Source organism: Lethenteron reissneri, chromosome 17, assembly GCF_015708825.2.
Source record: "Lethenteron reissneri isolate LAM-NWPU_2019-01 chromosome 17, ASM1570882v1, whole genome shotgun sequence".
Lineage (NCBI taxonomy): Eukaryota > Metazoa > Chordata > Hyperoartia > Petromyzontiformes > Petromyzontidae > Lethenteron > Lethenteron reissneri.
This window is the reverse complement of record NC_083795.1, coordinates 1421382-1448941: the sequence shown is the minus strand read 5'-3', so window position 1 is coordinate 1448941 and position 27560 is coordinate 1421382. Positions and strand designations below refer to the sequence as shown.

At 45.2% G+C, this 27560-nt stretch overlaps 1 protein-coding gene across 5 annotated transcripts in view; it reads right to left on the bottom strand.

Annotated features, from left to right (window-relative positions):
* Positions 1-8546: 8546 nt before the first annotated feature.
* Positions 8547-27560, bottom strand: part of SPEF1 (sperm flagellar 1) — a 48155-nt gene continuing 29141 nt past the window's right edge. For 3 of the 5 annotated variants that reach the window (XM_061552764.1, XM_061552765.1, XM_061552762.1), the window contains 3 exons: positions 19429-19486; positions 16283-16391; positions 8547-9106 (listed from right to left, as the gene is read on the bottom strand). In XM_061552764.1, coding sequence (XP_061408748.1) covers positions 8990-9106; positions 16283-16391; positions 19429-19486 — 284 coding nt within the window. In that variant the 3' untranslated portion in view covers positions 8547-8989. Of the gene's footprint in view, positions 9107-16282; positions 16392-16548; positions 16658-19428; positions 19487-27560 lie in introns of all 5 variants that reach the window. The other 2 variants (XR_009755234.1, XR_009755233.1) reach the window with 2 other exon arrangements.

The window sequence follows — 27560 nt, the reverse complement described above, 5'->3', positions numbered from 1 at the left end:
ATCAGAATATGAATTTCTAGTACAGGAGGAATCCGATGAGCTATGAAGCTCTTTTCACAGATGTCCAGTAGGGGCGGATAAGAACGTTCCAACGACAAACAATATCAAACATGATAGTCGTGCAAAGTACAAGCAAGGTCAGCAAATAACCCAAACACAGTTAAATAAAACTAATCCATCACCATCCTCGCAGGCAAATCCCATTGAGGTGTTCGCTTCAACAAAGTGGCCCGCCTTTTGGACATTGTTTTTGCACCAAAATGATCACACTTTGTTTTTGCACCAAAATTATCGAAATAATCTTCAGCAGTCTCGCACCAACCTTAACCATGTCGCAACTATCTGGAGCAGTGTTTTAAGTTTTCGAGTAAATTATTTTTTGCGGGCGCTGGATGCGGCTTGTAAACTTCTGCACATTTTACAAACGTATTTTTCACCACCGCTGTGTAAATCAAATTGCGCTGAAATCCCTAGATTAGATAAAAATACATGCAACCTTGTAAATCCACTGGTACTGTACATTTGTGTGTGTCTGTATCACACTTTCCTCGCAAAGCAAAGCACCTTGAGGCACACCGCTCGGGACAAGTTGCAGAGTACAAGTGAAATGAGAGTGGCTTCTATCTCCAACGACGGCTCTCAGCCATTTGAGGCAATCCCAAGGGTTCGCTGCATGCGAGTGATGCTCACGCTCAGCCTGACGGAGCTGCAATTCGAGGTGAAGGAGGCCTGTGCTCCCATGCACACGTTCTTTTCCTCGAAAGGTTTGAAATCTCAACCAAACAAGATCAGTGGAGATGCCGGACAACCCACTGCTGTGACATCAGTGCAGTGGTGACTCATTGGGTTTGCGAACGACCGAACCATGTTCACGCCACGCCTCTCAGAGGCGCGTGAGCCCCCTGGGGAAGCTTCCTGGACAAGGACGCAGCCTGGCGCTGGCTTCTGCAGCGTGACAAAGCAGGGCAGAGAGGGAATTAAGCAACCGGTCACCGCTGCGACAGTGTCGAAAGTATGACGACGCTACAAAGCCGGGCACCATTACTGAGCGACCCAGCTAAACGGTGCCTCGGATGCTGCCTAACGCGAGGAGGTCACCCTGCCGCTTTAGCATCCAGGTAGAAGGACCCAAGGGGAGCAGCACTAAAGCACAGACCCACCGCTACCCGTCACGTCTTCTCTTCCCGAACCATCCTTAACCGCGGTGGAGCCGCCTTGGGTCTGTCCTGTTGCTACACTGCTCTGCTGTGTTGTTCGTTCCGCGCTGTAGAAGAGGGCAATGCGCCTCCAAGGAGACGGAACGGAGGAATGAATCCCCCACCCCCCGTGAATCCGTGGCTCTTGTGCCTGTGAGAGCCGTGGCGACCAGCAGAGGGCAGGGGTCACACACGCGCCACCACCACCACCGCCGCGGCACGCGGCACGCCCATGGCCGCCTTTCCATGGGACATTTCACTCGGCGCTCATGAAAGCCCCCCGCCACTTGACTGCGTCGCCTTTGGTGCTTGTTCCCCCTCTTGTCTGCTTTGTCAAAAAGAACCGCTACATTTAAGAGTGTATCTCTCCCTCCGTCTGGTTATAAACGTTGTTCTTTTATCACGTTTTTCGTTGTTGCGTTAGACTTTCACATATACCGTACATTGCTGAGCACTGTCCCGCTTTGGTTTACTCCGAAGGTCACCAGCCTCCCTATGAGGTCTAAAAAATATATAAAATATGTTGGCTTTTCGATGTAATTAAACAAAATAATTAAACGAATTCATGCTCGGTGATTCGTGGGATTGTGCAGTCTCCACAATGCATCGCTTTCTGGCGCTCGCTTCATTTTCATTCTGGGGACAGGGCAATTTTTCCCCCAAGTGTCAATAAGCACTTACTCGCCTCGCGCTGCACACTGATGCTGCATGCCACGACGTTTCATCCATTAGAGATGCTAATGGATGCGGAGGCTTTGAAACCTAATTGTTCACATCGACTCGTTTGCCTGCAGCGTCTATGCCCTCTCTCAATTCCTCGTCATGCTTTGTTGAGCAAAAGCCAAATGGAAAACCTAAAAATTAATTTGGCAACCTTTGCAATGTTTCCATTTAGGCCATTAAACATAACAATAAGAAAACAAACATTCGGTTATCAAGCTTTGGCATATCCGCGCTTTAGCCCCCGAAAGCATTAAGGATATTACATTTAAAAATATATAAATTTTTATTAGATTTCACTCCACTTTGCCCGATTGGGTGTCTGCCTCTCTGTCCTGTGTCTCGTGGCCTCCCATTGTTACAGTCCTCGTCTGGATGTCGTACGGGCATTGAGCGAACCGTGCCTGGCACCGATGCAGCTTCTGCCCGCACTGATTCACCAACCGCGGATGAACCGATAGAAGCCGTTCATGTCGAGAAGTCAAAATGGTAACGCAAAAGAATTCGGCAGAAAGCGAAAGACCCAACAATCCCCTTTTTTGATGTTAGCCAAAACAATCAAAAAAGCACGTGTGCTCGTTTATTCACAGTTTTTCACGAAGCCAAAGAGATTTCTCGGTAAAACGTAAACGACATACGACCGCGCAGCGTCTCGATGTTTCAAGTGGCGAATGCCCACGTCGCGGTGAGGAAATGTGCTCCAAATTTGGCGTAAAGAATATAAAAGGCATATTTCTTATTTTAATTCTTACTGTCGTTCGTTGCTGGGAAGAACGTTTCATCAGTTGTCCCGACTTCTTTTCGAGAGATCTGTATTGTAGATAACCCCCGAAGTGGATAAATTGCGTCCTAAAGGATTGTTGACCCAAAGAATCGACAAGGCTGATTGGTCCTTGAAAAACAAAACAGTTAACTCCAGGATAGAATTTGGGGCTTTAAACCAGTGCCTTACATTATGCCTGGGCATAACCTTCCAATACCATATGGTTTATAAATATATCCCTGTTTGTTTACATCTTAGTACGATAGTCAAACTATATCTGTTTCATGTTTCTGTAGATTAGTTTTGTCATCTGTGCTGTGTTATATCTGGAGGTAATCTGCACTGCGGTGAATGGAATATATATTGTAGATTTAACATCGAGATCTGTTTGTTTAAAAAAAAATGTAATTCTTCGTGTGATACTTTAACTTTTCAATTTTATTTTTTGTTCTGATTTTGCTTAACCTCATTGTCCTACTTTGTTTTTTGTTGTTGTAATTTTTTTGCTGTTCATGACCCCAGGTCACTCGTGCGAATGAAACCTCAGCACTGTTCTCTCGAGTTCTCACCTCCCCGGTGAAACAAAGCAAAGTCGAGCTTGGCCGACGAAATCCGGAGCCGTGTTGCCGATAAGGAACGTCCCGAGACTGGCTGACGACACTTCGATGGCGTCTTGTCACGGAACGGCTGACCAAGCGTAAGTCGGACGGAAAGACGTGGTCTTCCTCTGCATTGGGCTCACACTTAACCGTCTGCAGCGAGTGAATCTATAACCAACGCGGGGGATGAGCAATGTTTTCATCTGTATTTGATTTTAGCCATCCGTCGAGGCGGTCCAAGTCGAGTGGACAAACAAAGAGACGTCTCTGGCAGAGGTCAAGCAGGTCTCCAGGGCTGAGAGGCCGAGCTTGGGAAGAGCACGAAGTTCACGCCGGAGAGCAAACGCGTAGAGAGCGGGGGAGAGGCACTCACGCGGAGAGAAGTCTCGTCTCTGATGCGAGTCTCTGGTTAATCATGCGGCTGTGTAAAAACTGTTGAGGTGGTGGTACAACTGGAAAATATATCCTCTGATTGTGAATGGGAAGTGATGAGGTGGCGTGGCGAAAAATGAAGCCGTTTCACACAATGCCGGATTATCCTAGGAGCAAAAGTAGCTACATATGTAGTAGCTACATATGTAGTAGCTACTGGCCCCGCACTTTCAAGGGCCCCGCGCTAAATGCTTTCAAGCTGTCAATTCCGATTTAAAGCTTTCGTGACTGCAGGGATTCATCTACTTGGTTCTTTCGGTATAGTCACGTAGAAGGGAAATAATAAAATAATAAAAATATAACATAAAAAAATACAATTCTCACGACGTTTCGGCCACAACGCAAGCAGCCGTCCTCAGGTGAAGAACAGGTGTGTCGTAAAGACAGCGTCTGTCTTTCCGACACACCTGTTCTTCACCTGTGGCAAATTTTGTCTAAATCGAATAATTGATGACTGCACCCAAACAAAGTATAGTTTCGTATGTAGAAATAAAATACAATTTAGTTAAATCACGAATAAAATACAATTTAAATACATTTAAAAATGTAAATAAATCACTAATAAAATACAATTTAAATACATTTTAAAATTTATTGAAAATGTATTTTATTTGTGATTAGTTTAACTTTTATTTTATTTCTACACACGTGACTTTACCGAAAGAACCAATGAGAATAGTAATTTCTGCAGTCACGAAAGCTTCAATTCTAGATAAAAGTATAGTTTGATTTTGCATTAAATTTTGTATAGTCTAACTCGTAGGCATCCTTTGGCAGATGCGAGTCTCTTATGTGCACAGCTGAAATGATTTGCAAGGATATGGACTTTATACGACAGGGCGCTGGAGGACGATGGCTCACTGACTGCAACATCCTTACTTTGCCGTGCAAGAAGAAGTTTTTGGTTTTATTGTATAAAGCTATCCAACATTTGTTACGCTTGCACCCTGCATAGATACAATTGGCATGACTGTTATTAAAAAAAAAGGCAAATGTGTTTATCAAATTAGGATTATCCCAAGTTGTTAAGGAGCAGGACACGACCGATTTTGACTGAACTAGTAAATTCCTGCGTTGCTGGCCTTTAAAGGTCCCAGCGGCTCTTGTCAGCTGCTCCTCAGGGGCGATGGTGGCAAGTCAATCTCTCAACAACAACAACAACAACAAAAGCGGTTTACAATCCCCGTGTTGTGGCAGCAGCCGTGGCATGAAGCAGGCTACTGGGCGGGCCCGGGCGAACTCTAAACGGGAACGCGTTTTCTGCATAGAGCGCATACATCGGTTTTGATACCATTCATTATGCTTTTACTTGATGAATGCAGCAGGGTTGGTACAAGCAACGATGCCAAATAAGAAGTGAAGCTAACAGGCACAGTCCTGAGGCCAAGAAAGTTCCTTCTTCGGAATTTCCCAGGGGGCACGCCCGATATTGTGTTTGGGGTCTCTGCCCATACGCATACACAAACGCCTTATTATGCACGATATATAAACAACTTTTGCTGGAGAATACAAAGAGCAGGGATTCTCCAATATTGAACGAAGTTGATTTGTCTGGAATTGTTGCTGGTTTGTTTCCTGGATTTTCAGTTTGCACATAGTCACGTAGTCACTTAAGATGTTTTCTTGTTCATGTTTTAGTTTTTTGTTTGTTGCGGTTGCACCCGATTCAAGAGCCGAATGGCTCACATGGTTATACCTAATACATGAACTTGAACTTGTCTTCATAACCTCTGTCAATCCTTTGTCCCAGTTATGGCGTACCGACACAGCTCTACGAACGCACTTGACAAATGCATATCCACACACACAAATCAACCTGTCTAATAACTATACTCTTGGGACAATATAGATCATCGGCCTTGATCAGTCCACTGCTGGATGAAAGCCTCTCCAAGACCTTCGCCAAACAATTGTGTTACTTAAAACAAGACAATCAGTCATGAAGTAATTTATGTTATCTCATTGCCATGCACATTTTTATTCCAAATCAACCTCGCAATAACTAAACCTTGCAAATAAATTATAATGCAATAGAGTCCTCATAATTTTCTTGTTAATGCTCAATAAAATCACAATCGGCTAAGGTCCTGTTTAAAAAAAAAAACTTGCATTAAGAATGAACAATGCGATTTTAACAATACTGAATTATTAGCCAAATAACAGAGATAGCAGAATGGCTTGGAGGGCAAATTATTTGCCCTCTCAGAGTCCCGAGTCAGCTGATGGAGTGTGCTCTGGCAATGCTGGCCTCCCAAGTGAGTTGAAATCGGGTTCTCGTTTCATCTCGGGTAGGAGATTAATGTTGGGAAAGGGGAGTAAAATAGATTTGATGATTTTTTAGCCCAATCAATACTGAGCTAACAAATAAGTTTATTTCAACTCAATTTTAATGAGCCTTTAAGGCTTACGATATTGTGATGGTGGAGCAAATCAATGACACACGCTGCCGATGCACACAGCTGTTAGTGCCCTTGATAGTTCCAGAGGGGTTCTAATTGACGTCTCTCTTGCAAGGGCGCCGTGTCAAGCTGGGACATTAAATCTTGTTTCGAAGGTCAACTTGTCTCTCGTCTGCTTACGTGAGCCATGGTGCAGTGAGTCGGCCTGAGCCACTGTTGGCAAGTCCACATTCCCATGGAAGAGGTCAGTTACACAACAGAAAAAAATCACTTTTGACTTTCCGCAGCGAACTGACCAACACGGTGCAAGTATGGTCAAACAACCCCCTAGACCCGCCTGGTTATGGGTAGGCCCTCATCCAGCAGTCGATTGACAACACTGTTTTAACAACACTACGAACTACAGTTTCCAGTATGCCTCGGCGCTGGTATGAAATGATGTCAAACGTTTAATGAAGCACCGCCAGCAACAGCTGGCAGATCACTAACAGCATCATGTGTGGCTCATGCTGCTCGGATCAGATTCCTCACATTCTGAACAGGCCACTTCAGACCACAAGAGATTTGTTGACTGCATGGCAAAATCACGTTTCCCATCGCAGAGGGCTGTTGTGGTTGCAGCTCACTTGTCTGGTCTCACAACATCCTCTGCATCTTTTTTGTTCCCGCTATCGAGCAGGAAAGCGCACTTCGAGACACGAACGAATTTTGTCGAGCGAGCATCGCAACGTTCCGAGACTTCAAGAGAACGTCGGAGCTGTTCGTCCGCAGCGCACTGCCGTTTGCGTCATCCCCCGTTGGGCAAACGTCCCATCGCATTCACGCGGACGCCGCCGACAGACCTGAACGTCCCCAGATGCTGACAGACGGTTGTTATCTTTTGGCACAGCTGACGGACATTTTGCTATCTCCCCAACACACCGCCTGGCCTCTACCTCCCTCCTCCCCCCACTCTGTCGTGGGTTGAACGGCACAACTGTTGTGCTCAATGCCACGAACAAAAAAAACCCGAAATGGATAAGACGCACATCAATAATAATTGAAGGGAAGGCGGCGCGCGGCTGAACGCAACTCCGATGCGTGCCCTGGCTGCAGGAAGTCGTCGCGAGGCTTCTCTCGCTCCTGCGCTACTCCCCGTGCACAAGGTCACACGCAATAAAGACGCGCCAGCAACACGCGGTCATGTGGCTTGAATGCTGTGCTCTGGATTTATTCTGCATTTTGTGGACACCTACATAGCAACTGTGAAATTGACATCAAGCCGCACAGCAAATCGTAGTCCATTTCACAACCCGCTACAACAGATGCCACATTCCAAAAGTGATATGTTCTTTAGCTGTATAGGTGACTGGTTCCCTCTATGCTCATCTTCTGACTGGTGTCAGCAAGCTGAATTTTGGTCTTGGTCATCCGGCATAGCTGTGCCAGCTGACTAAATCTACCCCAACCCCTATCACTCACCCCGATCACTACCCCGACTACCATCACTCACCCCGATCACTTTCCCTCCTTAGCCACTCCCGCCTGCTCTAATGTCACCCTCACGACACCACAACTTGCAATAACCCCACTCTTTATTTTAACCACTATCACCGTATATACAAGTATATATATTGTTCGTAAATCGCCTTGAAATAAGGCGCTATGTAATTCTACGAAAGATAAGTAGAAATCATGCGCACACAAAAATTAGTATCGGCTGAATTACTTGAAAAACATTGTCCCTTGGCCCCAAGGTTACGTGTGAGACAGGCTTAGTGTCCATAAACATAATACCTGTGCTTCAGCATTAATAAAACCAAATATAGTCACCTAATTCATTGTATTTGTTCAACCACAAGAGCCTCATTTAATCGCAACTCTTTTTCAAGAGGGTCCTTCATTTGGAATTGTTTGGTCAGTACATTTTTCAAAAAAGTGTTTTGCACCTGGAAGGAAAGGAAAGTACCTGGAGAAAGCGCACACACCAGGGAAGACGTTGCCCAAAGGTCAATAAAGACAGATTCGATAAATCTAATGGTCCATCTCACGGCCCACCTCACAGCCAAGCGTGTTTCAGCATCATTAGCCATGATCAATCCGCTGCTGAAGGCTCCCCCTTGTTGCCACCTCCACCTCTCATGATCATGGATAAATTGTTGCATCAACAATCCATCTGGGATCTGCGAATGAACGTGTCTCATCGCTCTATCTCCACGGAGGCCATCCAGGCGTCTTATAAATCGAGACAAACCTCCAGTCTTTGACTCCAACGTGTTCAATTACCTCTTTGTGCTGGATTACCACCTCCGATTAGTGCGGTTGGCTACGTACAGTGCGAAAAAAGTTCAACAGACATTACAAGCTTGTGCCGCGACGCCCGCCTCTCACCAAGCGCGTGCCGCCTGCAGATTCACTCTTAACTCTTCCAAGGATACGGCTCGAGCACTCGTCATTGTGGGAAGTTATTTTATTATTCATTACACGTGACATTTTAAATTACGCATTGTATACCTTTGCTTACAGAATATATCAAGTGTTTCGTATCCACATTACATCACAAGAGACACTTGAGTAATTCACGTTTTCATCATTTTTAGCCAATATAAATCTCTATCAGCTGAGAAAAGAACAATGTGCAGGACAAGGCAAACACGAATACATGCTCTGATTAGACACATTTAGACCTCATGGCATCTCAATATTCCCACGATGTCACCTTGCCCGACGTGCCAATCAGCTGAGCGTGTAGTGTTTGACGCTTTGATAATTACTTGTATAAATTACAGGCCCACTGTGGTAAATGAACTGTCAATGCTGTGCAAACTGGCTGAGTGGCGAGGGCATTGACTGCCGAGCTGCTACCCAGCGGCAGGGGAGTTGGAAGAATCATCGATGTCATCATCTCTTGGCAAGGCGACGATCTGGTGCCGGAGGCTGTGTCTTCGTCAGCTCGGCGATGCGTGCGTCCTTTATCTGCACCAGCTGCTCCAGCCGCTGCACCTTCGCCTGCAGCAGCTGCACGCGTGCGCACAACCAGGTGAGCATGGGCCAAAGGCATTGATAGGAGCAGCAACACGGGAGAGAAGTAACTGGACTACCTTTCGTTAATCGGCAGAATTAATCATCATCCTCCATCCATCATTTCTATTTATATATATTGTGGGTTCACACACCTCTGCTTCTTTGAACAGTGGCTTTCAGAGTCTTGGGTATTAACATTTTACCATAAGAAGTTTAAAGGGGCCTTAGTATTATTCACGGAGTTCAGCATTAAACTCTGAATTCACACTGAACCCTAGGAACTCAAAAGTTGCCTTAGTCTGACTCTGTGAGCCTCAGGAACTATCATTGAACCCTGGGAATCTTAAAGTTGCCTCTGGATTATTTGCATCAGTTGGTGTGAACGTGTCTGTGTGTGTGTAAGCGAAGAGATTCATAATTTCTCCATAACCGTTTATGCAGAGAATATAAAAGTGAAACAATACAAATGAGACTGTGATATCTGCCAGATATTGCGGTGTCACACAGTCTGTGATGTCACATTGTCCTAAATAGTATTGAAAGGGCACAGTTAATATTATAGATGTTATTATTATTGATGTACAATGCAGGTCCCTCTGAACAACCTCCACAAACACAGCTGAAAGTTGCATATGCTATAAGCCAGTCTTGCAATTTACAAAATGCGTGAAATATAACACCACAGAAAGTAAACCTTGTAATATTAATTACTGAAAAACTAGTCCAAATGCAGTCAAACATAACATAGGGAAGATCGGTAAAACAATTCTGTTGATTTTGATACACTCGTTACTTTTGCGGCCCAGGGTGTCATTGACAAAGACGTGTTTAGTGGTTTTGTTACTGACGCTTGTGCACCACTGCAGCAGCAGCAAATAATACTAATAATGTGTTTCATCTTGAACGTAAGTCGAGGTAAATCCCTGCAATTGTTAATTTCCTCATCCAGCTGCTTCACCCATCCGTTTCCCTCCCTTTAACAATGTCCCCTTGTACTCATTCTTTCTTGGATGCTTCTCGCAAATCGAAAATACCACCTCTTACCACGACACCTCCGATTAGCACGTTTGGCTAGGTGCGGTGCGAACAAAGTTCAGCACACATACACACTCACACCCCTCTCATCTCTCCCCCATATCGAGACCTTTTCTTCCACGCTCTAAATCCCCCTGCCTCCCACAATCCAACTCGTCATTTCCCCTCGCTGACTACCTCGGCGTCTATTTATCTTTCTCCCCCTCTCATCCTCGTGTTGTTCTTCTCACTGCGCCCCCTTCGTCTTCGCTCCCCCGGCGTCTCGCTCTCTCCCGCGCCGTCTCGCTCTCTCCCGCTCTCTGCCCCTCTTTCTCGCGCTGTCCATCTTCACACCGCTCGCCACTCCTCCCTCTGCAGGCGGCTACTGCCGTAGGTTTGAAGTTTCAAGTTCCATTTATTAGGTATAGCCCTGTGAGCCATGCGGCTCTTGAGTCGGGTGCAATCGCAACAAACTAAATATGAACGGAGAACATCTTAAAGCGACGACGCGCAACAAAAACATCCTGGCTAAACCAGCAAATCTTCCAGGAAAAAAAACCCCACCGTATTACAACGCTGTGTGCAAAAATCCCAGTGTGATGCAAGCCAGACAATAACAACCCTAAGACAATTTAGATTAAAGTCATCCGGTCACTGCCACAGCCAGCCCCGCGTGCCTCCTCACGCCGATCCCCGTTATAATTCTCGCCGCTCGAAGCTGCCGCCGCTGCCGCTGCTGCTGCCTCCTCATAGGGCTCAGTGGCCAAGCGGTTCTGACAGCAGGAAATAAGTTGCGGCTGGATTAAGTGCGATAACATAAGGAAGGCTTGTTGAGGTGAAACAGACAGTGATAAAAAGATAAGTAGATAAGCTCTCGACAAAGGCGGGCAGGTTTTGATCTCTATGGGCCAGATGGTTCAATACTTTAGACTCCTGACAAAAAATAGTTTCAATGAACTGCCACGATTGTTTACAGTGAGTTTGTGGCAGAAGGCCGAAAGGTTGTGCGTGAGCGTGCACACCCACGGGACGGTGTGCCGATGGACACAACGAGAATCCTCTCCCATTCATTCACGCCGAAGGCCTGAAGCGTTGGCGAACGTTATTTTACTCACGATCCTTGAACGAGCAATGCGCTTTACGTTAACGTAGACAAATATGAAAGCACGAAAGCAAACTCGTAAAAAGTCATCATCATTGTCAGCCACGATATATCCACTGCTGGATGAAGGATCTTCCCAAGCATTCCCCATGCCCAAACAGAGTGAATGGCCCAGTCAGAAGAGTCCGCATACATCCCGCTCCTCTCAGAACAAAGTCCTCGCGAGACTTTCATCGCAGTTGCCAGCCTCGACCAGTCGAGGGAATTCCACAATCCCGTCGTAGGGGGATACTCTCCCATCGAGGTCAATCACTGCTGGCCTCAAACGATCAACGCCTCGTATTATCGACCCTGCCGGGATGATAAGCTGTGGTAACCCTCAACATGAATTTGAACTTGCATTGTCTTCAGAGATGTGCTTGTTTTTTCGAACATGATGATTCTGACCCATCTCACAACATCTTCCACGATGTACATTACGACATTGAAAACGAAACCATCTCCTGCCCCCTCGCACGCTTGCATCCTGCCCTTGAAAACGTGTGATCATTTATTTGCATTTGGCTCGTATAATATTTATGGTACATTTATGAGCGAGTCTTGTGGTGCGTTTACAAGACAATGAGTGGGTCTTATTTAAATGCTTGGATTGAAGCATGTACTCGGGTACATGCGTCTCGTTCGTTTGAATGGAATCACTGGCTAAATAGAATGAAGCATAATTAATTATAAATTATTAAGACTTAAGGGCTATGTTAATACCATGACACAGTTTGTACTTGAAGAAAAAGCATTTCCAGAACATGATAACCTAAAAAACATGTTCGGCCAGTGTTTAAATCAGGAAATAAACAAGGCAATAAAAATAATAACTATGAGAATAATTACCGAATTAGCATGGCTCTGTACTTTGGGAAGCCATGAATCAGGCCTGGCAAGCAGTTTTGCTCTGTGCTTGACAAATCCATTTGTCAAGGGGACACATACTTAAGTATGGCCACTGAAAATAAGTCAATTAAATCACTGTCCCACTTTTAGTTACCAGAATTGAAACATACATCATCTAACCGTGATTACTATTTTTTGGCCTTCAGTCGCGCATTTTTTATTCGATTAAAAAAAAAGTTTGAAAGGCGGTGAAGCAAGTTGCTTTTGTGAATCCTAACCCTGTCACAGCCGGGGTGAGAGGCGAGCGTGATGTTGGGCTATCCAGGCACCGTATGGAAACGTGCAACTGTGTGTCAGCAACCCATCGGATTACAACGTTGGCTAGTGGTCTTAACTGTGTACTGGGGGGAAAGCCAAAGTATGCTCTAAATCAATCACTATGTAGATGTTGGTCACCTACCTAAAGTAACCAACCATTTTAACATCAATCAGGTTGGCGGGCCATGATGATACTGTTTGGCTTTGCCTTCAAGGCTCTATGAGGTTGTCGGTGAAACATGAAACGATAACGGAGGCAAGAGCTTTAATAACCTGCTCTCTGTCTCCCCGACATCCAGCTGAAGTGTACAAGGTCAGGTGCAGTTGATACAATTAGCGCAGGTCACACACAACAGTGTTAATCAATCACCCAATACTACGGGCCTGACTAAAGCCTGCTGTGCTGCAACGCCCTGCTAGAATTAATTCCTTCAGTGCAACATTTTTTTAATGCGGCAATTCAAAGGACAGCATTTTTCAAATTAATTTGATTGTTTCCAATCAGCGTGGCATTGTGGTTAAAGCAATTGACCCGCGATTTTTAAGGCTGAGAGTTCAGATCTCTTTCGGGCGTCCAATTTGTTGGAACTGAACGGTGTTCATCTTGTGGGAAGACTGGTCCCTGCCAAGAGAATGTGTAATTTCCATCATCGGCTGGGGTTGCCGATGGAGATGAGTGCTGCCCCACTGATTCGAGCAGGAAGACCCTTTGAGTTCGACAGAGCACACACGTAAGGACATCGTTTGTCATCACGAGACTGCCATAATCATCTAACGTCAAGCTAATTCTCAAGTGTAACGGAGGCCTGGCGCAAAGTGGCAAAGTCAGATCCTGAGCCGTGTGTTGGCGGCACGTGTCTGTCATCCAGCAATCTGAGTGCAGGGTTGGTGACGTCATTGTGTGTGAGGCACCTATCTACAGGGCAAAGCAAAGACTGTGGGAAGCAGTACCCTAAGTAGGTAGGAAACCTGTTCCAGATTTTGTGTTATCTCCTCATACGTGCAGCTTTTCTTTGGGCATTTACACGTCTCCTGCAAGCAAAGACACCTCTAATCAATCGGCCAAACATTTCAAGCAAGACCCTGCCTGAAAATCGTCGCGGCTTCTCTGGGTACATAAAGAACGACTCTTGTATTATTATAACATTGGCCGTAAATTCATGGGGCTTTAGGATTACTGGGATTCAGCGGGAACGCCGAAGGCTTTGTGAACAAAAATCGCTCAAAAGTCCTCCGCAAAACAGCGTGCGGCAGGCACGTCTAGATGCGCCATCGCTTGTGGCACGTCAAAGAGGCTTTTAGGTTGGCATGCAGGGCGCAGGGGTGAGCACACGGTGGGGTGAAGGGCAAATGCAGGTGCTGTGGTGTAGCTGTAACCTTCTCACCCGAGGGTTCCTCCGTCGATCCCATCCCTCAGGAATATGAAATGTGTTTTCAGGTTCAATTACCAATGCATCTTGCACTTTAGTTGGAGACACTAACCCGGCTGTTTTTTCTGGTTCCACATTTCTACGGCAGCCGCCAGCCTCTGCAGAGGGAAACCACTGATAATGATTTGATTAAATGTACAGGAAGGTTGGGTTTATTCATACTGTTGTATTTACAGCACAAAGTACATGCCCATCAAGGTGCCCTCACAGACAGCAATCTTGTCACGTGATGAGGAATGACCGTGGAAGAGACATTGCAGAGTTGTGTCTGTTATCTCTTCAACTGTTTATCTGCACATCTAAATTGCTCTGCTGAGAGATGTATTCCTTTATCTCTACGCTGTTTTTTTTGTCACGTAAAAATGTAACTCTTGCTTTGATCTTGTTCATTGTTGCTGGCCGGTCTGAGACCGCTGATGTCGTCAAATATGATACGCAGCACGAAATAATAATTTGTGTCATTGTGGAGAATATAAGTAACACAATGAATAAGCAGACAATACGCTTCCTTCCCATTTCTTTTGTCTCTGCAGATGAGGAATACAATTATTTAGTGTACACATTCGATTGGCCACACGGCCTTCAGGGAGTGAATTTCCAGCAGCATTGGTTTGAAACAAGCAACCTCTGGCCCAGTTTTGACCTTCAAGTGTTTCATCAGCACAGTCAGCTTTGCTTCAACCGACGCTGGTGAACTGCCAGATGTTTCGAGGTAAGGATCCTCTGTGTTAGATGTGGAAAATATAAGTAACAAAATAAGAAGCAGACAGTATAATGCCTCCTTGCCGTATCTCCCCCTCCACATAAAATACATTCCTAATTTTTGGAATAAAACATTTTAATATAGGGTTTTATTGCACCAGGAATTTGAGCTTAAGTTGTGCCTCATGAGAGTGCTGACACAGGGATTAGCCCCCAGGGCACCTCGCTACCCCTATTGGGAAATTATTTCAAAAAATATAAAACATGTTAATATATATTAGCAGCATGTAATCACCGTTAAGAAGACGTGTTTTCATTAATGGTTTTACATCCATTGATCAATCATGACGATGGTTTTTTTGGAGTATGTCTCTGTTTACCAGCAGGCAGGGATCTTAACTTTGGGAAAATGAAGGCTTTTATAACAAGGATAAAGCCCTGGAGGGAATTATAACTTTGGGCGGAAAATAAATTCTAATTTTCTCAGCAGGAAATCATTAATGTTCCCAAACTTCATCCATGCTTTAAGATTTTCTTCAGATAAAAGAGAGGTCAAATATATATCTGAACAATACATAAATGCTGTGTGTGTTGTAAATACTCTACGTTTATTGCTGTGAGAGTTGGCTGCGCTGATTGAATAAATTGCTTGTAATAGCAACTCTAAGAGTTCAAATTTCAGTCGAGATCAACTCAGCTCCTCATTCCGCACAATCAAGTATTTTCAGCATCACTTTTTCGGGGCTCAGTGTGGGAAAACTCACAAGAACTGCCAAAGACAGAGAGTACTGTGGCATAGGGTAGTCCATATCGTGGCCATCCCTCAAGGAAGGCTAGAAACAAATTAACAAATGTTTATATATAAGGAATAATGTCCATAGATTAAGAGGGGAAATAAAAAAATCCACATTTAAACTGGCTGGCCTGACGAACAGCACATACAATTAAAGTCAGGAAAAGTTTCTAATTAAACAGGATATAAGATCAGCCCGGGATGGTTAACGGAAAGAAAGTGGATTGGTGGTGATGGAGCGTCTGGGTGTCCATGTGTCTGCATTTGTCTGTGTTTGACAGGTTGGCACAGTGGGGGGGGGAGGGGGGGGAGTACAGGTGGGGGTGGTGCGCCTGCCAGCAACCCACGTTTTATTAACCCCAAAAAGAACTTGGACCAGTCCCTTGACCTCCTGCCAGGGAGTGTAGTCAAACTACTGTAGTGATGTCACCGCCATCTAATGGGGAATGATAACGGTAGTTGCTTTGGCTGTGTATGTGCATGTATGGGGGTCAGTGCGTGTCTGTGTCAGTGTGAGCACAGATGTGTAGACAAAGACAAATATGCCGAATATAGCCTCTTCAATCTGTTGGGGACAGTCTCATCGAGAGTGGTAGTGTAGTGGTTGGCATGCTGCACTACAAACACATCGACGTGAATTCAATTCCTGCTCAGATATTCGCCAACTTTAGTGGTGAACATCTGAACTTGTCCCGGGCTTCCTATGAAGTCAACGCAGCCTTAAATGAGTACCTGGTGCAGTATGTAAACATCAGCACTTGGAAGACCAAGGCAGCCGGGCGTGGCGCTGGCCACACCACCCCCTCGTGTGCAGTGTTGGTCTCCATAGGTGCTCGCTACTAGCCTTCGCCTCCAGCAGGCTGTTAAAGGCTACTGTGCGGATCTTGGTCTTTGCACAGGTGTGTGTGTGCACTGGGCGGTACCAGCACGGTCTCCTGGGCTGCCCTCAGTGCCTGGTCTCGTTCTTGTAGCAAAAGTCTCGCTTCGGGGTCGAGCCGTGCTTGAGGGGTGTCAGGCCCTGTCCCAGGTGACCTGTACCGGGGATGGTGAGGGACAGACATCATGGTAGGGAGTGCATGTTATCACCGTAAATAATAATAGGCATATTGGAGTTTTAAAATTCATTCGTAGGATTGTTATATTTCGTATCATTATCATCTGCCTTGATCTATCCACAGTTGGATGAGACCTTCCACAAGCTGTCGCCATCCCTCATGGTCTCGAGAGGGAATACTTTATCTCGCTCCATCTCCGCGGTGGTCATGCTCTCAGGCATCCAGGGTCCTTTGGCTGCCACACTCGCGCCACAAGAAAACGGGATTGCAGATGTACACCACCACACTCAGTAGCGTCTTAGGGCGATACCTATTAGCTGACCTGAGATCTTACATTTTTATCCTAATAAGCCACTCAATGCTAAGCTATGTCACAAAAAATAAATCCAGCTACTCTTAATTCACCAGCGGATGAAGACCTCCCCATGTCACATTGGTCATGGTTATTTTGTTCACCATATTTCACCGTGACAGTTCGTAGAGATTACTGAAGGAGGTGGGGGGGGGGGGTGCAGGACCGGTTCTGATATTACTTGCCCCTGGTGTCCCCAGGAATCAAACGCAGGTAGCCGGGTTTATAGCACACTGTATAACCACTCAAAGTCACGCAATTTTCGACGGCATAAAGCCAGTCACATATGACTGCACAAAGTTCCGTGTGACTTTGCACTAACTTTGGTTAAACATAGCTCTGGGAGGTTATTTTGTAGCTCGACACACACAGCCAACCACTTAATCATGCGTGAAGCTTTAAAAAAACCTTGCAATTTATCTGCTCCATAAAACAGACCTTTTGAAGGCTGTTGAATAACAGCCTGCGATGCATATCCAGATAATGTATTCACACAATGTAGTGTGGCCACCAGTCCATCGCCCCGTGTTCATTTGAGCGCGTTTGGTTGTGACGGCCACTGGGAAGCAGCTACGGCTCCCGCGTGTGATCCAGGGTCTGCACGGCGGCTCAGGTCGTCAACCCGCACACTGCTCCGTGGGCACGGCCCCTCCCTCGGGGTCCCTCCAACCCCATCCTCCTCTCTACCCTTCATGGCTGGAGGGTAGTAGCAATTGAAGGAAAAAAGCCCCAATTTAAATAACGGTTCTCATATGCTTGGGAAAGGCCAAGCTATTATTAGTAACGTTATACTACTTTTGTAATTTTCCATCCGTTTATTTTTTTTAAACAAAACCATGCCCCTAAGGTTGCTCGATGCGACGCATGCTACTGACGGCGGTGTCTCTCTGCCGCGCTGACCCCGTGACATCGCCGGCGTGCACCAGGACCGCCGCCTGGTGCGAACGTGTAAAGCCGCCTCAGGAAGGCCGCGCCACGTGGCCCACTTTGAGGGGTTGCTGTTGGATTGGCATGGCAGCGCGACTGGGGAAACGTGGGCCGAGTCCACTTGCCCGGTTCGTGAACTGGGGGGCCCGCTCTCGTTCCTCAGCGGTCATGGGAACGTGGCATTGAGGCTTTACTTTTAAGTGCTTGACTCTGTTGTACTAGGAGTTTCCGGAATGCAAACAGACTTTGTTCTGAGCTTAGATTCCAATGGCAAAATTTAGATGTTTTTTTTCAATACGTTAAGGGAAAAAATGTAAACGAAAACACAAGGACCCCAAAGTGAAAAACACCTGCAATAAAAAACCTGATCTGGCACGAACCCCGTGGTTAGCACACATTACACGCTGGCGAACACGTGCAGAGGAGTACAGTTGTTTTTCAAAGTGACTGAACGACTGTCTCGTAGTCGTGATGTGTTGATGTGCACAATCCATGGCACGGCATGAAGGCGGCGTGGGACGTGTGCGTTTTCACCGGGCCATCCCGGTTATTAGTGACACGTGCAGAAGGGAGGACCAATAGGCAGGTGCCGACGTGCGGTGCAGATGGAAGCAGGCGATGCTGTGACGCCTCGTGAACGGAATGCGGTCTGCAGCTGGCTCAGCGGTAGTGGGTAAAGTGGGTCAGTCAACTGCGCTAGCACTGGCAGTAATGCTTTGACAAAATATAATAACATTAATGTCATTTGTCGATTAAAATGCAGTGTCCATTATGATATATTTTTAAGGCAGCCCCATCAAACTCTAGCAACATGTTTGCAGATATTGTACTACTGCATTTTTGGCTAATATTTTAATTCAAGATTTGAACTCCCATAGCATCACAAAGCTCTTGTCTTGCAATTAATATTACGGGTTCTTTAACATTCACTCTTCATCGTTCACTTGTCCACCTGAGCGAGCTACAAAGCATGTTGACCCGGAGGCTGACAACAGGGACACAGCACTCATTGATGCTGGTGGCTAGCCAAGCCCGCAATCAGCACTGTGTAGGAGAGGGTTGGTGGCTCGCACACATTCCTCCCTTGCCGTGAGCGCCGTGGTCGGCATGCCCTGGCTTGGCAGTGTGTGACAGCAGTACAGCAAGTGGATAGATTTCCATCTCTATTCTAAACTATACTAAGCTAAATTTCGATTTTAAGCTTTCGTGACTGCAGGAATTCATCTTCTTGGTTCTTTCGGTAAAGTCACGTAGAAGGGAAGTAATAAAATAATAAAAATAAAACATAATAAAACGTCGTGAGAATTATTTTATTATGTTTTATTTTTATTATTTTATTACTTCCCTTCTACGTGACTTTACCGAAAGAACCAAGAAGATATACTAAGCTATTTGCATTTTACCAGGTAAGGCCCACTTAGCTATAGAGCTTTTTCAGAAGAAACCTGGCCACGAATGATAGCTCAACGAAGTGGCTTTTCACGTGGAAATGTATCGCAGCCAAATCATACTCTACACGCTTGTTAGTTCTGTGGAGGGAAACCCGGAGAACTCGGAGAAAATCCACACGACCATGGCGCTGATGCCGGCTGCTCTCCCACTTGTCTGGTTTCCCGTGTCTCAGAATCAATCCCGCTCTCTGAGAGTGAACGGAAATAATGAGCATTAACATTTCTAATTTATAAATATGAATTAGATGAAGCCGACAACGACGACGATGATGATGGACTCTCACTGGTGGTTGGCGGGGTTGTTGGTTCCTCCTGCTCCCCTTTGCACGTGTGGGGATCGGGCTGAAAGCAAACAAGACAGACGCGCAGCTGTAAACACCAAACAGCAACACTAGGGATGCATGCCGGTGGCTGGCTACTTTAACATCCAACGCGGGATCCCGTTACACGACAATGAGACTCTAGAGAGTGGCCACGTGGCCCAGTGATACCACATTCGCCGCTCGTTGCAGAGGTTCATGGCTCAACCCCCCAGCGACCCCTCCCCCTGGTTATTACTGCAGAAGTGTCAACAGTATAAATACGCGCCGTCCGCTTCAGAGTGGACGTTAAAGATCCAGTGACACCATTCCCAAGAGGAGGTCACTGTGCGCCGACATCACGGTGCAAATTTTCCATATTTGAATTACCCGCAAAATGCCTGAAATGAGATTATACATCGACAGCATCGCCCCGCACTGTGAAAGAAACTTAGCAAGACCCTCCTGAAAACGATTCATGAGACGCAGAGATGCTTTCCTGGGTAAACAAGCGGAAAAATAATAATGATGATGATGATAAAAGAAAGAAGAGCACATTGGAATAGGACAGTCGATATTCACATGTTATTAACAAAGTTCTTATGCTGTGAAGTAGTTTCAGGAATATAAGTAACTGATCATATGCTCACCAGCAGTCAATAATGTGCCTGATACGCCGCTGCCAATCTAAGTTTTTAGTCTAACTAGGGGTGGGACGCTGTCTTTCCGACAGCTCTGTTTCTTCACATGAGGACGGCTGCTTGTGTTGTGGCCGAAACTTCGTGATAATTTTTATTTTATTGTGTTTTATTTTATTATTTTATTATTTCCCTTCTACGTGACTTTACTGAAAGAACAAAGAAGATGAATCCCTGCAGTCACGAAAGCTTTAAATCGAAATCTTACCCTCTTGTCTGTTACCCAATAGCTCATATCAGGTAACTACAGTATTAATATGTCAATTTAATAACTGGACATGAGCAAACAATAAAAGAGTGTGATGCTCATCATGCCTCATACTGCGAAGTTCACACTCTCCAACTCTATCTCTCTTGCCTCTCTATTCTTGTGCTATGAAGAAAGGACATTGCCCAAAAATTCACCTATTATATATTTAGATTTTCAGGTATTGTTCTCGTGTTGACAAATGTGCTAAGTTGTTGTTGTTAATTGGGATTTGTTCACCACGGCCAACGCAGCAGCGTCACCAATTTGTTCAAAATACAATTCCGCAATACACTTAGTGCCCTGTAATGCTTAAATGGTTATTTTCTTTGAAATTAAATGGCATAAATGTAATCATTAGCAAGCGAATTATACATGCTTCATTAAGCTGCCGAAATGGGGAAATCATCGTGAGTAATTGCTTTTTTTTGCAGCAAACAAAGCTTTGCTGCTTAACGTGTGAATAATGATGCGTTAAGTGTCGTGAAAAATAAAATTCCACACGTGTGAGAACACTGTCGAGACATTACGAGAGGTTTCATATGTAAATCACAGGGTGATAACTTTAGCTGTTACTTCCTGCCGATGGGGTTTTCATCGGCTGGGAAAAGGTGTTGCCTCGTGTTACAAGCCCCTTTGACTGTGCCAACTCCCCTTCTTTATGGAGGCTCCAACAAAATGTCGGGAGGGAGGGCTGTTTTATATAAAGCATACGCACAGATGCGGGGTCCGAAACTCGACCCACAAAGAGTTTCCATGGCATCCAATGGGGCCACACTCATCTCCACTGGGCCACGTTCCACGTTCCCATTGTGGGGTCAGTAACAATCTCCATATATTGACCATAAAGGGAAGATGAGCAGTGGACCCGGTCCAGGAGTTAAACTCACAACTTTCCAAACGCGAGTTAAGTTATTTTATTCATGATCTCTAATACGTGCCAACCAGCATCCCCCCACCCAATTTGAACATGCTTCCCACATATGCTTCACCTTGATCAGATATGTATAAATAAATAACTTTCTTGACTATTCTAATTCAGGTTAAAGTTGTACTATTACAATGAGTTGCCTGCACACACCGCTGCTGCTGGTGGAAGGCCCTACACCGCAGGGACAACGAGATTGCCCCTCTGTAGGGTGTTCCACCCACTCTTACATGCTGACCACATCTCCTGCAAGAGGCGGGAGGAGCCACACTTTGACAACAACAACAATAATACTTTCAACTTGTAAACGCGCACGGCTTTCGTTTGCTCTCAAAGTAAGAAAACGGCTCAGAGGTGCGATGAGGAACCACCGACAAGCGGCGAGGAAGCCACTGGGCACCTCGACGCCCAAGGGGAGGGAGCTTTATCCGGTACAACTAAAACTACACAACGATGTTGTTCTTTTAGCAGGCAAGGCCCACTGAGCTAGACGGCTCTTTTCCAGGAGCGACCTGGCCACAAGTGATAGCTTAACGAAGTGGCTTATTATCACGTGGAAATTAATAATTCGTGAGAATTTTGTGGTTTTATTTTTATTATTTTATTATTTCCCTTCTACGCGACTTTACCGAAAGAACCAATAATATGTTAAAAACAATGATGCACTGAAGCGACTCTCAGGCATGTGCATTTGTGAGTGACCTTCAATGCAGGCTACATCAGCATTCTGGCAAGGCCCTCTGACCTGTCGTTAATTGTACAAGTGTATATCTCAAACGGAACGACTGCTGCTTAACCAGACAAGGCTGCATCAATTTACCGCCAATCACCAACCCTTGCTGTTTTCCTTTTAAAGACATTTCCCAAATGTGTTTCAGGTCCTTAGGAAAACACGCCTTGTCTTGGTGATTTATGTGCGATCTCAGCTCTGATCCTAGCTTTGCAGTGGTAGCCCCCAAGCAATGCTTGCTCACGCCACTCATTTAGAAGCAGTAGGGATTGCATGCGATGGAACATTCACGTTATGAAGGTCATATGTGGGACATCCCGTAATATTGCTGCAGTAAGCATATTCTTTCATGCGGTGCAGACATGCCGAGGCTTTGTGGCGCCTTCATGAAGAAACCTCTCTGGCTCGATTCCCGTGCATCCTAAACGAATACTTTGTGGCGCGGGACTGACCAAGCAAACTTAATGACATTTCGTGATAACGGTAATTTATCCAGAAAGAGCCTCAATCGGTCTCAGTAACGCCTGTTAAAGCGGTTCCTGCATTAGGATGTTTATAAACTGTATGAATTACAGTGTTTTACACGTGGGACAAAACCGGAGGTAATGGATAAAACACATGCCTCGTGCAACAGGCCTGACCAATGCAAGTTGACGTGTTTTGTTGCTCAAATGATCAACATGGAGGTGCTCAGGTGAGACTGAGCTCTTCAATATTCTGCTTGTGCGTCAAGCTTTGGCCACAGGGCAAGAATATTGGTCACCCTTGAACTGTAATCATATATCAAGTTTTGACATGTCTGTTTGATTGCGTACATTTTTCTCCGTGCTCTTTCATGAAATATATATTTTTTGCCATTTGGTTATCAGTGCCAGTTGTGGAGGCAAGCTCATTTCCCATGTTTTTCATCAATCACCTTGTGCCCAGGAAGATTCATAGCATGGAGACAAATGACAATTGATCAACATTCGCCACCTTTATAGATCTCTCTTAAGCCGCTGAAGTGTTTTTTCCACTACGTTCTGTGTTGTCAAATAAAATGTAAAGACATCAGTCACTGCATAAGGAACTCGAGCTGAGTGGCTCATACGAGTATTGCCGTGTCCACCATACCGCAAAGAACCCGCACGCTAGAATCCCAAGTCCATAGAGAACAACTCCTGTTATCAGCAGCAATGCAGGGACCAATGATAGGGATCCTATTCTCTATGATATTATCCGTGAATTTACTCCACTTATCAAAGGGATTTAAAAATATTAAATAAACACAAGCACACACCCACAGAAACAATGGATATACACACTGACATACACATGCATAGAATCTGATATACCCGTTCGCACACACACACACACTGATTTAGCTTCCCTGGCCCTGCTGGGCCCCAAGTCAGATCTGGATGTCTTGCGAGGTCAGTGATGACCTGTGGAAAAAATCACGGACGGATGACGGCAGATTATTGGAAGAATTGGGCCGCAGATAATAGGAGTTTTGTGGACCCTAAAGCTCTCGTAATTGGAGTTGTGGGTAATAGTTTTTTTTGGATATTCTGGGTTTTTATCTGCAGTAACCAGACTAAAACCAAGTTTGATGGTCTCAGTCTTATCACCAAGGTCTCAAAACAACTATTATATAATGGTAATTTTATTTTATATATCATTATGGTAAGCCCAAATCTAAGGCCTAAGAATATATTGTGATTGTACAAACATGACAAATTAAAAGTAAACTCATTGGCCAATCAACATAAAGGAGCACCATCTTTGTGGCCGTAGTGAGAGAGGTCTTGAGGAGACGCTAGCAATTATGTCGTGGTATCTCATAGAATTAAAGAGTATGGATTCCTGTAGTCACGAAAGCTTCACATCAAGATTAAAATCAAGATCTCATAGATTGTTTCTCAATATATTGTCTGTTGGGAGTTCCAGAAAGAATGTTTTTCACATCATATTGTGGCACCAGCATAGCACAACCGGGATAAGTTGTCTATAGATATAACCCTCACAGTACTTGGGGACATTTCTACTCCAGTATTTCAGCTAAAGTTTTAATCCAGAATGATGGCGTAGGTGGTTTGACCCCATAACTTCCGCATCACTGGATTTTCGTTGTAAAGATGTACTCGATACATTATGCACGAATGAAGGATAAATTATAAATATAACCAGCAGAATGTGGCTTTAGAAACTGGCACATGTATATTTTTGGACCGTGCATTGCAAATGCCGAATAATGCTCCAAGTTCCAGAGACGCTCGGAAGACCGGTACTCATGCATAACGGTCCATGATTTAACCAGTACATAGTAAAGAAAACAAACTCATGAAGAAAAATGAAAGGGTTTAGATTAATGTAATCTACCATGGTGAATATAAAATACACACAGAGGTGCCTGGGAGTCACGAGTTGTCAATGACGTGCCTTGACAGCGGAGCCACAGATATGTGGTGTGGATGCTGAGCCAAGTCAGAGCTGGCTCCACGAGATTATTTTTCTTTTACAGATGTGTGCTCTTGCCAGACGAGAGACCTTTGTATTGCAGTTATTTCTGTCCTAAATATTGGCAACAGTTAAGACTTAAAATGTGTGCACACAAAGATGAGGTATTAAAGTTGCACATGGGTGAGAAGGCTGGATGGTTTTAGAGGCTGAGACCCATGGCCAAGCAGTGATCCAGTATAGTATTGTGGAGTGCAGATATACCACTGTAATGCCCAGAGAACCCACCACTATTATATATGGTTTATCAAATCCTCAGCAAATATTTCTTGGTTTCACAATGCCATTCATTGCACTGCACCTTCACCCGCAAAGTGGTAATGTCCAGTTTAGAGTTAGACACAAATCGAATGATTCATCTGTATAGCTGGAGAACTGCAGTCGTGTCTTTGTGGTAAGAAAGGGCTATGTCCTGTGCAGAGATGGCTTCTTGTCGTGCACATTTCACCAGCGCCATCGACATATTGTGACTGCTGTCCCATTCCTCATGCTGAGAAGGACGACACTTTGACTGTTATATATGTAGGGGTTATTACGGGAGAAACGGCGGACAACAAACACAGGGCTGTCGGCACTCACATACACGGGGGGTCACACCGACGTCCGCATCAGTTATTGCCCACGCCCCCAGCCCTCGGAGGCGATCCCTATAAAAGGTGGAACCCAAAGAGCTCTATTGTATCTGTCCCGGAGTTAATAAACAGTGTGTCTCAACTTCCTCATCGTCTCCTCATCAACTTACTACACATACTTTGTTAAAGAGTCTCACCATCGTTAAACAATTCTCATGACAATTATCCCCTGTTTTTTAAATGATAGAATATAACTATTTAGATGTAGGAGTGATTTAATGTTAGGGAATGAGAGACTTTAGTTGATGGAAAAATCAAAAATACTGTAAACAATTCGTGGCTTAGATTTGTTGACTGGGCCAATTGCCTAATGTAAAGAAAAAAATAGCAGCACTTAATGTATACTACTTTAGAGAGTAAGTTGCTATCGTTTCCCTATTAATAGACACATCCCTGAATTAGTAACAAGTAGTTTCCACAAATAGCTAATGGACAAACTTTGGAAAACATCACCGCCCAACTCTCAGTCAAGAATGGGGAGACACATTTTTTTTTCATTCTGTTTTAAATATTTTTTTATATGCCAATAGAGTGTTAGCTTGGCAGCCACTGTCTATTAAAAGGTAAGTTCTGGTGGCAATGAAATCCATTTTCTCTTTTTCATATAAAAACAACGTTACAGTAGCTGAAGCGCACTGGTTATGTGGGCTGCGAGGCCTGATGCCGAGGCACTGAATAGAGAGAGGCCTGTTAGCTCCCTTCCAGGACTCTGACACAGCACGAGTTCCCCCAGACGCTCTGCCATCTCTTCAGTGGCCTGTTTAAACACTTAACATGGCAAGAACACTGCACAGTGTGAGCGAAGACTCGCTACTAGCCAGCAAAACAACCACGGTGCAGAGTCAGGGGAAGCTCATACCGTCATGTGTGTGTGTTGGGTGTGTGTGTGCTGTGTGTGTGTGGTGGGTGTGTGTGTGCTGTGTGTGTGTGGTGGGTGTGTGTGGTGTGTGGTGGATGTGGTGTGTGGTGTCTGTGTGTGGTGTGTGTGTGTGGATGTGTGCGTGTGGTGGGTGTGTGCGCGTGGTGGGTGTGTGTGGTGTGTGGTGGATGTGGTGTGTGGTGTCTGTGTGTGGTGTGTGTGTGTGGATGTGTGCGTGTGGTGGGTGTGTGCGCGTGGTGGGTGTGTGTGGTGTGTGGTGGATGTGGTGTGTGGTGTCTGTGTGTGGTGTGTGTGTGGATGTGTGCGTGTGGTGGGTGTGCGCGTGGTGGGTGTGTGCGCGTGGTGGGTGTATGTGTGTGTGGTGTGTGTGTGTGTGGTGTGTGTGTGTGGGGTGTGTGTGGTGTGTGTGCGCGTGTTACCCTCGTGTACTAGGGCAGCGTTGCGGGGCCGCATGCCGCGGCTCTTTGAAGCGCTGCTGCTTCGTGACGTCATTCGCACGTGTTACGCGGCTCTTTAAATACTGCGGTGGGGGGTGGATTTCTTCACCAAATTGGTAAATAAAAAGAAGAAGAGTTTCTTCTTGGTATTTTGGTTACGGGTGGGCTGTAGTCGGGGAAGGGGAAATGTGGTTCACCAAGAACGCACGAGCACGCTTCCAAAGTGTGCAACTTCCAGCAAAACAAATGTGTTTCTAAATGTCCCTTGCTACCGCTGCTGCCTGACAGTTTAATGATAAGTACTTCTTTATTATCAATGCAGGTTCACCGAATTTGTTTTCCACATGCGATGTTAAACTGACCCATGGGCATTGAGCTGTTTTTAATGTATACTTTGGCTGTTTTTGTGATTAAAGAAATTGTTGCGTATCTGCATCTTTTGTGTTTAGAAAACTAGTTGTAAGCACTACTGGGTATACGCTATATGAATAAAGGTATTTAAAATAGCAATACACTTCTGTACTGCATTGTAAATAACCATGCATGTGACCGGTGTGTTTTTATATTTTAATTAAACCATGCACTCGCTTAAACATGAAAACACCATGTAAGCTCGCTACAATCGTTTAACTTAAAGAAAAGTCAATACAGAAACCCAATTAAAAAATAAATTACAAACGTAAATATGGTATAGCCCTTTGGTTAATCCACTGCTGGATGACGACTCCCCCCATGCACACCTTGCTGCTTGCGGGGGTTACTTGACTATACTTCACCACGCTGGTCAGTCTGGATTGGCGAATGCTCGGCGCATGGGCCTTGCTGATGGGTGCCACACAACGATAGATGCCATCAGTGCCCCTGTTGACAACGCAGCCCCGTGGCAGTCGATCTTTCCTGTCCCACGCATGGGGGCTCACCCATTCATGCACTATCCAGGCTCAAACCTGCTTAGCTTCTGAAAATAAAAAAATATTGTATTGTGAAGAAAATTATGGAGATACAGTAACTGACTTCAACGATTTACAACATGCTGGTATCATACCTTTTACTTTCTATGATGTGT